This window comes from Triticum aestivum, chromosome 2A, assembly GCF_018294505.1.
Source record: "Triticum aestivum cultivar Chinese Spring chromosome 2A, IWGSC CS RefSeq v2.1, whole genome shotgun sequence".
Classification (NCBI taxonomy): Eukaryota; Viridiplantae; Streptophyta; class Magnoliopsida; order Poales; family Poaceae; genus Triticum; species Triticum aestivum.
Window position 1 is genome coordinate 121,905,503 of NC_057797.1, and position 16,065 is coordinate 121,921,567.

General features: G+C 45.6%; 1 protein-coding gene across 1 annotated transcript in view; it reads right to left on the reverse strand.

Annotated features, from left to right (window-relative positions):
* Positions 1 to 598: 598 nt before the first annotated feature.
* The window catches only part of LOC123191579 (uncharacterized), a 26,558-nt gene continuing 11,091 nt past the window's right edge, over positions 599 to 16,065 (reverse strand). Inside the window, exons 8-10 of the mRNA XM_044604258.1 lie at positions 1,625 to 2,000; positions 1,317 to 1,507; positions 599 to 1,240 (exon numbers count right to left, since the gene is read on the reverse strand). Of these exons, the coding sequence (XP_044460193.1) occupies positions 1,021 to 1,240; positions 1,317 to 1,507; positions 1,625 to 2,000 (787 nt within the window). The 3' untranslated portion in view covers positions 599 to 1,020. The remainder of the gene's footprint in view (positions 1,241 to 1,316; positions 1,508 to 1,624; positions 2,001 to 16,065) is intronic.

A 16,065-nucleotide genomic window follows, 5' to 3' on the forward strand; every position in this document is an offset into this window, starting at 1 on the left:
ATAGCAAAAGAGCGAGCAACTAGCAAGCGAAGATAGAAGTGATTTTGAGGGTATGGTCATCCTGCCTGAAATACCGTAAGGAAGAAGAACGAGTCCATGAAGAAGACAAACGGACATAGTCGAACGGTTCCTCACAAACGCGACGTTACCGGATTACCGAGAAGAAGTACACCGGAAAGAAAGCAAACAACATAGTAAACAACCATCACATATTCATGACATGATGCACAACCAAGTATGATGCATGTCCGGTTTAATGATACATGGCATGGCAAAGTGCACAAGCAATCCTACAAATTAAGTGGAGCTCAATATGCAACGAGTTGCATATTGACGGAACACCACTTGACTTATTTAGTTCTCTCTTGTTTAGGTACCCAACAAAATTGAATGTTGTTAACCATGGCAAGGGGTGAAGTATAAGTAAACTAACTATCTAGTCAAGTTTAAATGAGGCCGGAAATAACAAACAACAATTTCGGAAACTCCTCATGTGCATATTTTAAGGTTTGGTACTGTTCTGTCCTAAACACAATTTTAAAGTTGTTACACATGCAAAGTAAAGCCACCATGTTAAACTAGGCATTTTTCTACCCCATTTACATATAAAGTTTATTAAATTTGGAGCTACGGTTATTAAGTTATGAAATAAAGCATTTTAGCATGGCATTTGAACAAATTTAAACAAACAACAATTTAAGCATTTTTAACATGCATGAAAGTTGGATATTGTGAAACTATATGAAATTCTAGTCAAGTTACATATATAATTTATTTTTAACCGGTGCATGGTTGTTTAGGTGTGAGCATTTTAAAATGATGGCATTAATCTGTAATTATGCATGTGAAGGAAAAATTAGTAAATTCGTCCTGGAAAAAAACACGCCCATCGGCTGAAACCACCTAGCCCAACAAATACAGGATAGGGGCTGGGCGTTGCTCACATGGGCCAAGGCCCGGCTGGTGGAGAGGGGAGGCCGGCAGGGGGCGCGCAGCTGGGCCTGCTAGCCCTCTGCTCGGTCAACGCGTGCGAGACGAGCTGCTGCTATTCTCATTCCTGAAGAAACAGAAACAGGAGCAGAGCCATGGCAATGGAGAAGACAACGACAAGGGTCTTGGCGACAGGGTCGACGGGAACCGGCCGGAACGGGCAGAACTGAGCACGGGGAGGTGCCTGGCTTCAAATCCGGCAAGGGGAGTCGCGGATTGGAGCTCGGGACGGTCGGCGCGCGATGAGCTCCTGCAGGACACGAGCACGAGAAAGGGTCAGGGAGGAAGAGAGGGAAAGAGAAGAAGGAGCAGGGGCGCACGGCGACCTGCGGAGCTCCGGCGAGGTCCATGCTGGATGAGGTCCGTAGTGAGGCGGCAGGGTCGAGCAGGAGGAGGCTCTCAGGCTCCTCCCGAGGCTGCGGTCGCTCGAGCGAAGCAGCGTCGGTGGTCTTGGCGAAGCAGGGAACTCCGGGACGAGCGGGGCGCGGGAATGGACGGTGCAAACTCCTCGGGCTCCCTAGTGCACAAGCAGAGAGAGCACGTGAGAGAGGAAGGAGGTAAGGAAGAAGAAAGGTAGAGGCACAGCGAAAACGACGCGGGAATGGCACGGATTAGGCCGGTCTTAGGGGCGTACGGCGCGACGACGGCGAGGAACACCGGCGAGCTTGCTTCGGGACGAGGCGGCTGCCACGCCTTTTCCACCGAGGAGCTGGTTGCCGGCAGGCGAGGCCAGACAGCGGCCTGGGTCTGGGAGCAGAGGAGGAGTTCGGGCAGAGAGGTGGCTGGGGATCGAGCCTCCTGCTTGATCTGTAGGCGGGCACGACGACGAATCAAAGGGAGGAGGTGGAGGCTTTTTGGATCGGGGAAGATGGAGGTTGTATGGTTGGGTGGATCGAGAGAGAGAAATCCCGAGGAAGAAGGGATCTGGCGGCGATGGGACAAGCTCCCGAACAACAAGGAAGAGCGGGTGGCGGTGGCTTCGGGATTGGGGAGGAAAAGCATGGGACAACCTAGGGTTAGGGGTTGATCTGTTTAAATATCATGTTGGAAATGGGTAGGGCTATCTAGCCCCTGCGATCGTAATCCGACGGACGAAAAAAATAGACTAGGGAGTCCAATAAATAAAATTATGATGTTTTATAGATGTTTGGGGATGATCCGGATCCTACGGTGACGACTGCCCGGGTCGGGTCCGGGAAGCTTTTCGGACGCGCGCGCGAGGGGTCGGTGCACTGTGCAAAGAGGGGTTTTCGGACCGTGCGATCGCATCGGGCGGCTCCGGACGCGAAGAGGGTTATGTAGATGGACTAGGTGGGCTGTGGAGAGCGGGTTGGTCTGAGAGAAGAGGGGAGAGATGCAGCCCGGCACGGTTTCCGGAGACCGAAAACGTCCGACATTAGACCGGCTATACTGCCGCTATAGTTTAATGGTTGGGCTATCAAACGAACTCTGAATGCGATGAAACTTGACAGGCGGTCTATCTACACTATAATAAGACCACATGCCAACTTTCAACCCAATCCAAGAACATTTTCCGGCCACTTATAAAATAATATTTCGGACGTGCCGCGGGCGCGTGCAAGTGTGTCTGGGCTCAGAACGGATAACGGATGGAACTGGGGGAACCCGGACGGGTGCAGGTTTTGAAAATATGATGATGCAATGCACATGATGACATGATGAAATGCAACACGCAAGCAAATGACATGGCAACAATAGCGAATAACTCGAAGACACCTCGCACATCGGTCTCGGGGCGTCACAGCAGTCCTACCACCTCAGTAATAAAGGCCAATGAGCCGTCAAATCACATAGACCTAGCAGTAACCATCACTCTTGCGCCAGTGAGAGGTCGCGTCCGCTCTGCCCGGGCATGAATGTGGCACCGATTCTTTGGAGCGCCGCTGACCATTTCGGGCGGGAAGCGCGCGCGGGCGATGGAAGGGCTTTGGGTGGGCCAGGCTGGTCAGGAGCGGGCGTGGCAGCTGTCCGCATGTCCCTACCGGACACGCCCAGAAACGAGAGGATGCACCGACTCTCGCGGCTAAAATCGTACACTACACAACATCTCTCTGTAGGAGTAGGTCGATGTGTCGCTCTCTCTAACACACAGATGCTGTTAATAACACACACATGCACACATGCACACATGCACGCACCTTCATCCCGTTGCACCTTCTAACTTGAGGTCTCGGGTTCGATAACTACACTTGAGCATAATTTGTGCCAGGAGGATTCTTTGACTGGTCAAAATGTTTTCTAGGGTTTGCACGCTTGACACTCTCTCTCCAGTATATATATACACGCTGGAGCCTCAGCGCTTGTAGTTGCTCTCTTTACACTCTCTCGCCCTCTCCATCCGTTCCGAATTACTTGTCGCAGGTATGGATGTATCTAGATGTATTTTAGTTCTATATACATCCATTTCTTCGACGAGTAATTTGGAACGGAGGGAGTAGTTGCTCTGTTCACACTCTCTCGCCCTCTCCAGATCTAAACAAGACTTCATTGGCCTCTCTCTCCCCTCACTGCTGCTCAAAGAGCCGGCAGGATCCGTCCGCCGGGAAGGGAAGGAGGCTTAATGCTGTCGCCGTCGGCGAGGGACTACCGGCGCAGTTGTTCACTTTCCACCCAGCGGCGGCGTGGGAGGGCCTCCGACCCCTTCTTCTTCCCCGTCCCGTCGCCCACTGAACCACGCCCCAAGAACCTTAAGGTATAATTTACTTGCTCCACATGCATTGCTCTAGATGCATGTATACCATGAATCTATGACGTGGTTCAAAGAGGAAATGAAGGGGGAAAGTTGTATAGCATGAATCTAGGACGTGATTCAAAGAGGAAAGGAATGGGGGAAAGTAGTGGGGAAAGTTGTATCACATAAATCTAGGACGTGGTTCAAAGAGGAAAGGAAGGGGCGAAAGTACTAGTTCAAAAAGGAAAGGAAGGGACAAGGCTGTAGAGTTTGAGCAGGACTAGATTTGTTGCGCTCACATAGGGAAAGGTGTCTAAAGATAACAAAACTGGGACCAACACAAATATGCTCCTTGGTTGTTTGTTCTTTGTTGCAACAGACTGTGCATGACCACAGTACATCGGTAGATGCACATGGTGCTGGTGCGTCCACTGTCCCGTGCAACTCATTAGCTGTTGTTAATCTAAGGCCCTGTTTGGTTAAAAACTCCCTAGTCCCTACCTGCTTGGTTCCAGGGACCAAACATGGACTAGAGGTTATTAAATGACATGCTAAAAGACCATGTTACCCCTAGTAATGAACTAATAGAGACAAGGTGCAATGCGTGGCAGGGGCAACTGTTGGAAAAAGTCCCAAAAAGACTCCCTCGAGGTCTTCTTTCTTTAGTCCCAAATGCCCACTTTTAGTCCCTAAAAGTCCCTCCTGTTTGGTTTAGATGGGATTGACATGGAGTTATTTTAGTCCCTACACCAAAATGTCCCGGTAAACAAACACCTTCTAATAATGCCGCTGGAAAATTGATGCAATGCCATAGTTAAAAGCAAATTACATGTTTAATGAATTTTATTGTTAATATAATCTCTATGTTAATATAATCTCTATGTTAATATTAATCAATGCCACCGTTTGAGAAATGCTACTGTCTTGCTTTCTTTCCCATTTAGATAAGGTAGATGCTTCTTTTTGTTGGCTTTTGTGTCATCCACCGTTATTGACCACTAATTGTTTCCTTTGCACCTCTTTGTAAACAGGGTTATCTACTTCACCTCGTTGCCATTGTGACCTTTTGTTGCACTGCACAAAACACTTTTTTTCAAGTGTGTTTTGTGCAGTTCAACCAAAATGTCACACTGACAACGTTGCTTGATTGCTTGATCTTAGTGGAACTGCACAAGAGGAGATCTTACTTCCTATCCGTTAAGGCGAATTTGGTTCATATCTTCTTCTTGTGAGTTGTTTGAATTCCACATCATGAGAGGTCAGTACTAGCCTTCTTTCACATGATTCTGCAGTGTGCTTTCATATGTTGTGCTACTTGTACGATAATGTTGCTTGATTTTAGTGAACTGCACAAATGGAGACAAGACTTCCAATCTGTATGTGCACCGTAATATCCCATTGAGGTAAGATAAGGATATTTCACAACTGCTGGCCTGTATTTTGCCACTTTCATCAGAAAATTAAGTTTAGTACTATACTTGTGCTCCCTAATTGACATGCCAAATCTTACATTGAAGGCGAAGCTTGTTTGTTATTGAACCAAGTGATGAAGGGGAAGAACAAGCGGAAGAAAAACAAAAATCAACTCCCGGTGCTGTAATGAAGCACTAGAACTGTGATGACACAAGTAATGATATAGTTTTGCATCTTAATTTATTGCTATGGCTGAAACTAGCAATTGTTTTGCCACTGATTTGATGCCACTCTTAATGTAATATGTAATTATCTCAACTTGTGCAAACAGGGATCTTCTATGAAGATACCATATATTTTAGTGGAACTGCACAAGAAGATGTTGGAAACATTAAACTAATCGAGGAGTATATAGTAAGCATGGCCACCACCGTAGATAGCAAAAGATGGTTCCGAAGAAGTGCTTCATCTGTATACTCTACACAATAAGCCTCCTGACAAAGGTTGGTAGCCGCCCACTGATTTCATCCATATGATTGAGCTTTGTCATCTCTATTGGTGTTGTGCTACTGTTTAGATACTGTCATGAAAAAGTGGTATTGTCCTTGAGAAGTGCTTCATCTGTGTTGTTTTAAATATTTCCTTTCTTTTTTTCGAGCAAACAGGGATGCTAGCATTTAGTAGTCCTCTTGTCTTTGCACAACAGGATCATCTTCCTCTGAAGAAGAATATGTAGTACGTGAAGTGACTAGTTCCGATTATGCCAGGATGAAGAAGCCCTGTCTATCAGAAGGAGCAGTTGAAGGATGGTTACATTACTCCCCACAAGACCAAACTAACTTCTGCTCAGAAGGACTGACAAATCTCCATCTTTTTGTTGTGATGCGCGAGTACAATGTTGTTCTAGGATTTTTTTTCTGGTGAGTTCCAATTTTCTAAAAGTGTGCTCTACATGTACCATGTATGTGCTTGTTGAAACTGTCAATTCATAGTACAGTTTGCTTTATACTAATAACTTTTTTGTATTTGTGTAAACAGGGATGCTCAGCTTGATTTCAATGGGAACTGCACAAAATGTTCATGAATACATCGAATCATTCATTTCCACCACAAGAAAGGAGGTGCCGATAAGTCCAAGGCGTTGCAACATATAAGGACGAAATCATACAAGCTACGCGCGAATTTGGTTGATTTTAGTGGAACTGCACAAAAAGAACAACTGGTTTATTTAGCATGAGGTGCCATGTCAATGTCTGAACTGATGGCAAACCCTGCCCATTCCACAATCGTAGGCATTTGATATTTTGGAATGGGACAACCTTGTGAAATTTTGCTCATTGATTTTAGCAAGACATGCGTTTGATATTTTCGAATGGGACGCCCTTTGTTGTCAGCAGCGTCGATCAATTTTTTCTTTATTATTTAGTTGTGAAGTAAATAATGCCTCTGACATGTGAGTCGCTGAGATGCATAATCATCGATTGTTTTGAATGTTCTCTATGAATTGCCATGCATGTGTGTTTGATTGCAATGTACAGAAACGCTAAAAAGCTGCTCAAACTCTTTGTACTCCTTCTGTTCCTTTTTACTTCGCACATTGTGAAAGTGCATACTTTTTTTGTATAAGATTGGTCAAAGTAGAGATACTTTGACTGCAGACAAAACTTGTATGTAGACTAGAAAGGACCGGAGGGAGTACATGTGAAACTGCTGCAAACGAGGTGATCACCCTGGGAATAATGCTAGTACGTATTGTTTTGCATGTTCATCCAATGCGAGTGATACAGGAATTTGAACTAATCGAAATAAATTCATTCATACACAATGGGATTTCGTATAAACATGCCGGATTTCATTACATTTCATACATTCTTCAACTAAAAAGGGGTGCGCTTGAGGTACAATTAATAAACTGAAGCTACCCACCTGTGTCCCGCTGAGCCGAACAGAAGCTTTAGTGACTTAACTGCAGGTGCAGTTGCATAACTGACATGTGGCATGTTGGGCCCACGTGTCAGTCAGCCAACTACACCAGCAGTTATGTAGAAGCATCGTTCTTCTCCAGCGCAGCTCTCCGACTCCATGTCGCCGCCAAGAAGCTAACCGGCCGTCAATGGTCAACCCGCCTAGCTTGGCTTCAACCGGAGGGTAGCATCGGTGGCCTTACTTGGACCCGAGCGGCGGCGACCTACCACGTTCTAGTCTTCCTCGTTTTTTGTGTGGCGCAGCCTCATTGGCAGCGGGGCGGGGCCTCGGCGGAGCCGGCGATGTCCTCTGCCTCGTTGTTGGCGGGCAGGGCCTCAGCGGAGCTGGCGGTGTCCTCTGCCGCGTTGTTGGCGGGGCAGGGCCTCGGCGGAGCCGGCGGTGTCCTCTGCCTTGTTGTTGGCACCGTGGGGCCTCAGCGGAGCCGGCGGTGTCCTCTGCCTTGTTGTTGGCACCGCGGGGCCTCGGCAGAGCAGGGCCTCGTCAACGCCAGCGGAGCGGGGACTTGTCGGAGCCGACATTGTCCTCTGCCTCGTCCTCGGTCTCGCCAAACAGTGCCTCGCCCGCTTCATCGCCCTCTTTGCTAGCCTCTTTGTAGGCGGCCGCAGCCTCCACCACCTGCATGCGGTACCGCCAGCGCTTGAGGCGGCCCTTGCGGGCGGAGCGGTACGAGTCGAGCAGCGCCTCCTGCTCCGCCCGCTCTGCGGCGATCTGCTCCTTCGCCTGCAGGTGCTCCTTGAGGAGATGGTGGTTGTAGGCGGCGTCGGCCTGCGCCTCCCGGAACTGCTTCACGCATCTGCCTCACCCTGTCCATATATTGGGGACGTGCCTCGCCGATGGTCATGGTGCAATGCACCGGCGAGGATGGCACGGAGGAGGGGGTTGGCGCCGGATCATCGACTACCATGTTCTCCATTGGGACGTCATCGTCCTCCGGCTGCCTGCCGGCCTGCCGGTCGGCAGCAATGGCTGCCATCTCCTTGTGGTCCGTTGTCCGCCCGTCCCGAAGAGCGCTGGAGCATGAGGAAGCCATGGTGGGTAGTAGTAGTGTGGACAGGAGACAGGGAACGAATGCGGATGACTACAGCTATGGCCAGTGCAGCAGTTTATATAGCAATGGTGGGCGGGTGGAGGGACGGACGTGTGGTGCCGGAGTAGCCGCCTCGGCACCGCGTATCATTAATGTGGGCAGCAGATGGACGGACGGACGACACTTGTGTCGTTTGAAGGCGGAGCAATCGCCTGCACCGGGAAGCGGGGAGGGTGGCGCTGACTGTTTCGGGCAGAAAGCGCTCGCGGGCGAGGAGATGACTTTACTTGGAGAGGATGACAATGGGGACCCACCAGGTCCATAACCTCACGTACGCAAGTGCCTCCTTATTATATATATATATATATATATATATATATATATATATATATATATAAACACTATTGTGATCACGGGATCAGAATAATATTCTGATCACAACTTGACCTGCCCCGCTAGTAGTACGTTGAACTTCCCTGTGAACTAGGTTGAACTTCCGCCAACATTGCCCAAATAGGGCTTGCGATATACCGTTGGAAAGCTATGGACCCCAATATCATGACCCAACTTAAATTTTTGGCAAAATATAAGCGGTTTAAGAGCAGTTTTGAAAACCGTTTTTTCTTCGCACAAAAAACATGAATCGTATTTTTGATCACATTTCTAAACCGTTTATCGGAATGAGGTATATAATATGGCGTTGGAAAGCTGCTGCAAAACCGCTCCTTCCACATGTTGAAAGTTTTCTCTAATTCCCTATGGTTAAAGAGTAATTTGAAAAAATGTAAAATTTCATAAACCGAACAACTGAGTTCATTTTTTCGATGTCATTTCTAAATGGCTAATCCAATGGAGGCATATGATACGACGTTGGAAAGCTTATGAAAATGCACTACTTTTTCATCTTGAAAGTTTTTTCTAATTTTAAATGGTTTAAGAGTAATTTAGAAAATGGTCCAAGTCCTACCGAGTTCATATTTTTCGAGCTAATTTCTTAACCGTGTGTCCGAATGCAGCAAATGATATGGCATTGGAAAGCTTGAACAAATGCGAAACTCTTTGGTATGTATTGTTTCTCTCAATTCTTTATGGTTTTAAGTCAGTTTCAAAAATGGCGAAAAACATATTTTCGCCGTAATTTCTACAAACTTTATCGGAATGGGGAAAATAATATACCGCTGAAAAGCTACGGAAAATGCAAAACTTTTTCATGTTTATGATTTTCTATGATTCCTAAATATTTTCAAGTAATTTCAAAAACGGCGGGATCATGTGTTCCTCCTTTATCGCGAAACATATTCTTTGAAAATGCACCGCGTGAAGAACCTGAACTTCTCGGCGCATGTACCTGAACTTCACTCTGTTTTTCACGTAATTTTTTTGCTCGTAGGTCTCCATCCACTGCTCGTAACTCCATCCACTCACTGGAATTGAGCAAGTGATATACCAGTGGAAACCTGCTGTAAGCACATAACTTTCTCGTGTTGATTGTTTTTTCATACTCGTGATGATTTTAAAAGTTTTTCATCTGAAATTCATTCAGCGTAGTAGTTGAACTTCATACTGTTTTCACGTTGGACTTCTGTGACGTATTTTCGTTTGTAATTTACTTATCCATTCGTCAGTGTTACACAAATGATATTCTTGTTGTATAAACCTCTCTCACAATAATTTTTTTTAACTTTCTCCGACGGAGTACTTGAACTTATAACGACAACAAATTTAGCCTTTGCATTTTTATTCCTTTTTAATACAAAATGGACATCGTGTAGAACATGAACTTCTGGTAGTTTATCAAGCTGAACTTCTCTCGGTTACGTGAAAATATCTAAGTTTTTTATAAATATTAATCTTAATTTCTTAATCCTTTTTTTGTGAATTTTGAAGCGCTCCATTTTTTAAAGTTGAACTTCTTGTTATTTTATTTTTGAACTTCTTGCTTCCATTGTTTCATAACGAGGGAAATTTGAGTTTTCTATAATCATCGAACTTCTGCATCTTTTTAATATGGACTTCCTTGTTTTATTTCTTAATCTTTTTTATGAAATTTTGGAGCGCTCTATTTTTAAAAGTTGAACTTTTTGTTTCCATTCTTTATTAAGGAGGAAAATCTGAGTTTTCTATAATCATCGAACTTCTCCACCTTTTTAATTTGGACTTCCTTGTTTTATTTCTTAATCTTTTTTATGAAATTTTGAAGCGCTCTATTTTTAAAAGTTGAACTTCTTGTTATTTAATTTTTGAACTTCTTGTTTCCATTATTTAATAACGAGGAAAATCTGAGTTTTCTATAATCATCGAACTTCTCCATCTTTTTAATTTGGACTTCCTGGTTTTATTCTTAATATTTTTTTATGAAATTTTGAAGAACTCTATTTTTAAAAGTTGAACTTCTTGTTATTTTATTTTTGAACTTCTTGTTTCCATTCTTTAATAACGAGCAAAATCTGAGTTTTCTATAATCATCGAACTTCTCCATCTTTTTAATATGGACTTCCTGGTTTTATTTCTTAATCTTTTTTTTCAATTTGAACTTCATGGTTGATTCTCAATACTAAGTGACATTTGAGTATTTTAATAACGGTAAAATCTTAGTTTCTAAATAGACATCGAACCACTTTGTTATTTTCGTTTGAACTTCTAGTTTTTTTAGAAATGGGGAAAATCTACTTTTAATCTTTTTTTAGTTGTTCCTTTTCTTAATTTGAACTTCTTCATTTTATACTTTAGTATCGCGAAAAATCTGAGTTTTTCATAATTTTTGGACTTCTCTTTTATTTTAATTTGAACATCTTAGTCCTATTCTTAGAAAAAAATAAGTTTTTAAATAAGCAACAAACATTTTATTAAAAATTAAACTTCATACTTTTATTTTTCCAAGAAACGAAAGGAATTTGAGTTTTTCTCTAACCATCGAACTTCTCCTTTTTTAATTTGAACTTCTTCATTTTGTTTTTTAGTAACAAGGAAAATCTAAGTTTTGTCATAAATATGGAACTTCTCTATTTTTGTAATTTGGACTTCTTGATTTATTTCTTTTAGTAAAGTCAATATCATAGTTTTGTAATAAATATTGAATTGTCCATTATTTCAATTTCAACTTCTACAGTTTTTTTAATTTTAGAAACAATGAAAGTACTTTTTATGATTTTTGAACTTCTCTATTTTTAAAATTTGAACTTCTTGGTTTTATTTATGAAACGAAAAAACTGAATTATTTATTAAAATCAAACTACTTTATTAGTTTAACTCGAACTTCTTAGTTCTTTCACAAAATGCGTAGACTGCATTCCCCCTTTCATTAATTTTTATTTTTGCGTTCAATAACAAAGAGAAAATTCTTTTTCTTGTTAGTGTTTTGAAGTGATTTTTCTAGACTTAAATTTTGTTTTGTGCTCTTTTGAAATTTGTTTGTCACTTGAAGTTCTAAAAAATCGCAACTCTCCGATGTTTTACCTTGCATGTTTATTTTTTATTTGAACTTGCTGAGATAACACACCCGACCTTCTCAAACACAACATTTTGACGTTCACAAAAAATATATTAAAGCCAAAAAATTTACCCACAGAGCATGTAAAATTTTCACCACGTTTTCATGAATAGTCAAAGCTACATCATCGGATCCGGATTTCAGAGCAAATGTTTTATGAAAAGAAAATAAGAATACAAAATAACAAGGGAGATCTAGCTGAAGGAATCAGTGTTGAGGTGGAGCGAGGGAACTAGATGCAACTAAGAAAAAAGTGAATTATTGAATGGTGATGAAGACCATCTCAAGAAAAAATCAGTAGTGGCAGCAACAACCACTGAATAATCCATCAACTCCCCGTAAAGTTGTTGTAGGTTGTGTACATGTACATATATAATTTTGTTTACACATGACGGTAGCATTTGCGACTATCATATTTGTAGGCAATATGGTTTTGAGTCTAAGGAAGGCCATCTCAAGAATACACAGATTGTGAGATCGCATCCATCTCCCTGCCTCTGGTGAACTTCTTCCTGCCTCCGTGGTGACCTTCTCCCTACATCTGTGGTGAACTTCTTCATCGATCTATTCTGTCAGAGTTTTTGGTCTTTTTTTCTCTGACGGACATTGAAATATGTTAGTAATTTATATGTTGTCAGTACATGAACTTCTCACATGCGCTAGAACAATTATTGAGATAGTAGATAAAGAGTAGGAGTAAATTGTAGCAGCCGTCACACTGACGAAAGAGAAAACACCATTAGAGAGCTGAATCGCTGTTGCACACATGTGCTAGGAGAGAGAAGAGCAGCTGTGTGCGTGCACAAGCGGACACATACGCAGAGAGCTGCAGCTGCACCCGCAGCAACTCATGCGCACTTGCGCTCGGCATACACGCGCTAGGAGGTGGAGCATCAGCGTGTTGTGGACTATAGCCAAGGCACAATTTGAACGGCGGCCGGGTGATGTCATGTGTGCGGCTGCAGAGAGACTAACTGGAGAATTCCAAAGAGGCGCAGTTGCTTGCGGAGATGGGAACTGCGGGTGGAGATGGAGGCGGTTGGCCGCAGCGGCAAGCTCGGACAGAGGGAGGCACGCGCGTGAGGGTGCCGCGCGGGCTGGCTGGAGTGGCGTGCCAGCGAGTTGGGGGTGGAGGCGCGCCGGTGGGTTGGGCGTGGAGGCGTGCGGGGACCGAAAGATGCAGGCCCGCTGTGCTTTTTGTGGATCCTTATGCGGCCACCGGGAGACCGGATCTGGCCGGCTTCAGCCGGATCCATGCGTGGCGGCGCTCGGGGGTGACCTGCATTGGGCGGTGGCGCTCGGGGTTGGTGGCGGGGCGCGCGCGGTCGGTTGGGGTTCAGGGATGCGCGCGGGCGAACAGCAAAGTGCGCCGCCGACGCCGGCGGGCTGGGTGAGCCTCGCCGTGTGGGGGTCTGTGGGGAGGCCGACGAGTGCTGGTCCGTCGGGAGGATAGGGACGGTGCGTGGGGGTGGGGGGAGGCAAGTGTTTTTCTTCTTCTTACTAAGTTCTGGAGTTCGGGAACACCTCCTCGCTGCCTATATAGGGGGATCTGTGATCCAAATAGTTATTATGATCCTAGGATTAGAATAGTCTTGTCCTATATATATATATATATATATATATATATATATATGCTTCCTCCTGGTTTCCTGACATCACGGTCCCACACCATTGTCAACCTATGTAGTAGTCAATAAACGAGAGAATTGTACAAGAAGCGGCCGACAGCTGGGACCAAGCAGCTCGAGCACTATTTGTGTTTTTGAGGTGTGAGCACTTCAGAGTTTTTCAATGTTTAGCCCAGATATTAATTTTTCTCCTCTGAACAACAACGAAAACATCGGTGCAGGTATTAACTGGGCGGGCTGTGGCCCATCTAGTCCAGGCCAGATATCCAGCCCAGATATTAATTTTTTCAAGCTGAAAATGGCTAGCCCAGCTATACTTTTTTTAGGAATACCCAGGCAAGGTCAAGTTGTTATTCTCCGCCCGCTCGCCTGCAAATCTTTCCTAGGAGGGATGCATTAGGCTTAACGAGAAAATGGGCTTTAAGAAATAATAAATGGGATGCAATTATAAAAATTGGGCAGTAACTATAACAAAATGCACCAAACACGTGATTACTTTATAAAATATTATTTTTGGATATTGAAAATTTTAATTTCATTAATTGTTGCGAGCGCAATGTTTAGTTGGATTTTTACGTAATATAAATTTATATTGAAATTGTATTTAATCTGACTAGAAATTTTGAGATAAAAATATTTCAGATCCCATCAAAATGTGGGAAATTTTATTGAATTCTGTTTTGAACGGTTGGTTGAAATGGGTTGTACTTTTAACAAACTCTAAATGGGCTGTAGTAAATTCCATTAGAATTCAAAAATGGGATACACATTCTTACAAATCTCAAATGGGCTATAAGTTCTCTGCCACACACTTCTGGCCTTACTAAGTTGACGTGTTCCCTAAAAAAACAGAGTTGACGCGTATGCAAGGCTTTGTCAACTTATAGTCAACACACGGTTCTAGCAGAAGTGGCCGTTGGATGTCCATCCAACAGATGCCGTGCTTCTTCTTCAATCTCGGATATTCTAGCTTCACCCGCCCAAAAAATGATTCCTCCCCCTGACATCTGGGGCGCACCGTTTCGGAAGCTGACCTATGGGCCTACTAAGTTGACGTACCAAGGGCTTTGTCAACTTAGTCAATATAAACCATTCTAGCTCCAGTGACCGTATGATGTCCATCCAACGGCCGTTGTGCTTCTTCAACCTCTGGTCTTCTTGCTCCAGCCGCCCAAAGCAGAGCCGGTCGTGCCGCCTGATCCTACCTCTCGTGGCCGGCTGTGCTGCCGCGGAGGCCTCACCGCCCCCTACTACTCCCACCGCTGGCCAGGCCATCCCTCTACTCACCCACACCCCCTGTTATTCTGCGGCGACGGCAGTGCAGCCGAACCAGTGAACCCTCGTACTCCTCTCCGCATGTGCATCCACTGCCGCGTCTTCCCCGGCTCCGCGTCGTCCCCTTCCTAGGCCTCGCTGTCGTCCACCGCCCTGGTGCTCTCGGCGCGGCGTGGTCAACGTGGATAAGGAACAACTTCCATCGGACGTGGACTGTATGTGGAGAGGCTGACAGCTGGGTCCACGGCAGCCGCAAGGAAGTGCCTCCTTATTACGTGCAAAATAATTATTCCTCCACCTGACAGCGGGGACCCACCGGACGGGCCACCGTATTTCACGAAAAAATGATTCGCTCCCTGACTGCTGGGACCCGCGAGCTACATCTTCGCACACAAGGAAGTGCGTCCAGAAAAAAAACGATTCGCCTCGTTGACTGTCGGGACCCACCAGCTACATCTTCGCACGCAAGGAAGTGCGTCCGAAAAAACGATTCGCCCCCCGACTGCTGGGACCCACCAGCTACACCTTCGCACGCAAGGAAGTGCGTCCAGGCAAAAAAAAGCTTTGCCCCCCTGACTGCTGGGACCCAGCAGCTACACCTTCGCACGCAAGGAAGTGCGTATGAAAAAAAACGATTCGCCCCCCTGACTGCTGGGACCCACCAGCTACATATTCGCAGGCAAGGAAGTGCCTGACAGTCGGGATCCACCTGGTCGAAGCGTACGTAGCGTTGTCATTCTGGCCGCGAACGTGTACGTACATACTGGTCGATGTAGAGGCGCGCACATGTCGTAGTAGAGGCGCGCACGTGTCGTAGTAGAGGCGCGCACGTAGCATGTACACGTACGTACAACGGCTAGGGTGCAAGAAAGAAAATACGGCCACGTATGTGTACATATGGGCAGGGTCTCGAACGCCTACTCGCGCATACATACGGGCAGGGCTCGTGTACATGGCTGGGTCAAAACGGAGAAACAGCTTCGTCGTCGTGTTCATGGGGAGGCAACAGAATGCGTCATGTTCATGTGGAGGCAACGGAATGCGTCGTGTTCATGGGGAGGCAACAGAATGCGTCGTGTTCAACGGGAGGCAACGGAATGCGTCGTGTTCATCGGGAGGCAACGAAATGCGTCGTGTTCATCAGGAGGCAACGGAACGCGTGGGAGCCAACCGGCTGGGTCAGAACGAAATGCGTGGTCATGTTCATCGGGAGGGCTTGGACGGAACAGGTGATGGAAACAAGGCCTGGCGTACCGAAGAACGGAGGAAACAGACCTTCTACGGTCGAAACGGGGGTCCTGTTGATCAGGAGAGGTGTGGCGTACCGCAAAACAGAGAAAACAGGCCTCCTACGGTCGAAACGGGGGTCCTATTGATCGGGAGGGGTGTGGCGTACCGCAAAACGGACGAAACGGACCTCCTACAGTCGAAACGGGGGTCCTGTTCATCGAGAGGGGTGTGGCGTACCGCAAAACGGGACTCCACGGGATACTATTCATCTCCACCGTCGACCTCCTCCAGCCTCCATGGGCTACCGTCGACCTCCTCCAGCCTCCACGGGCTC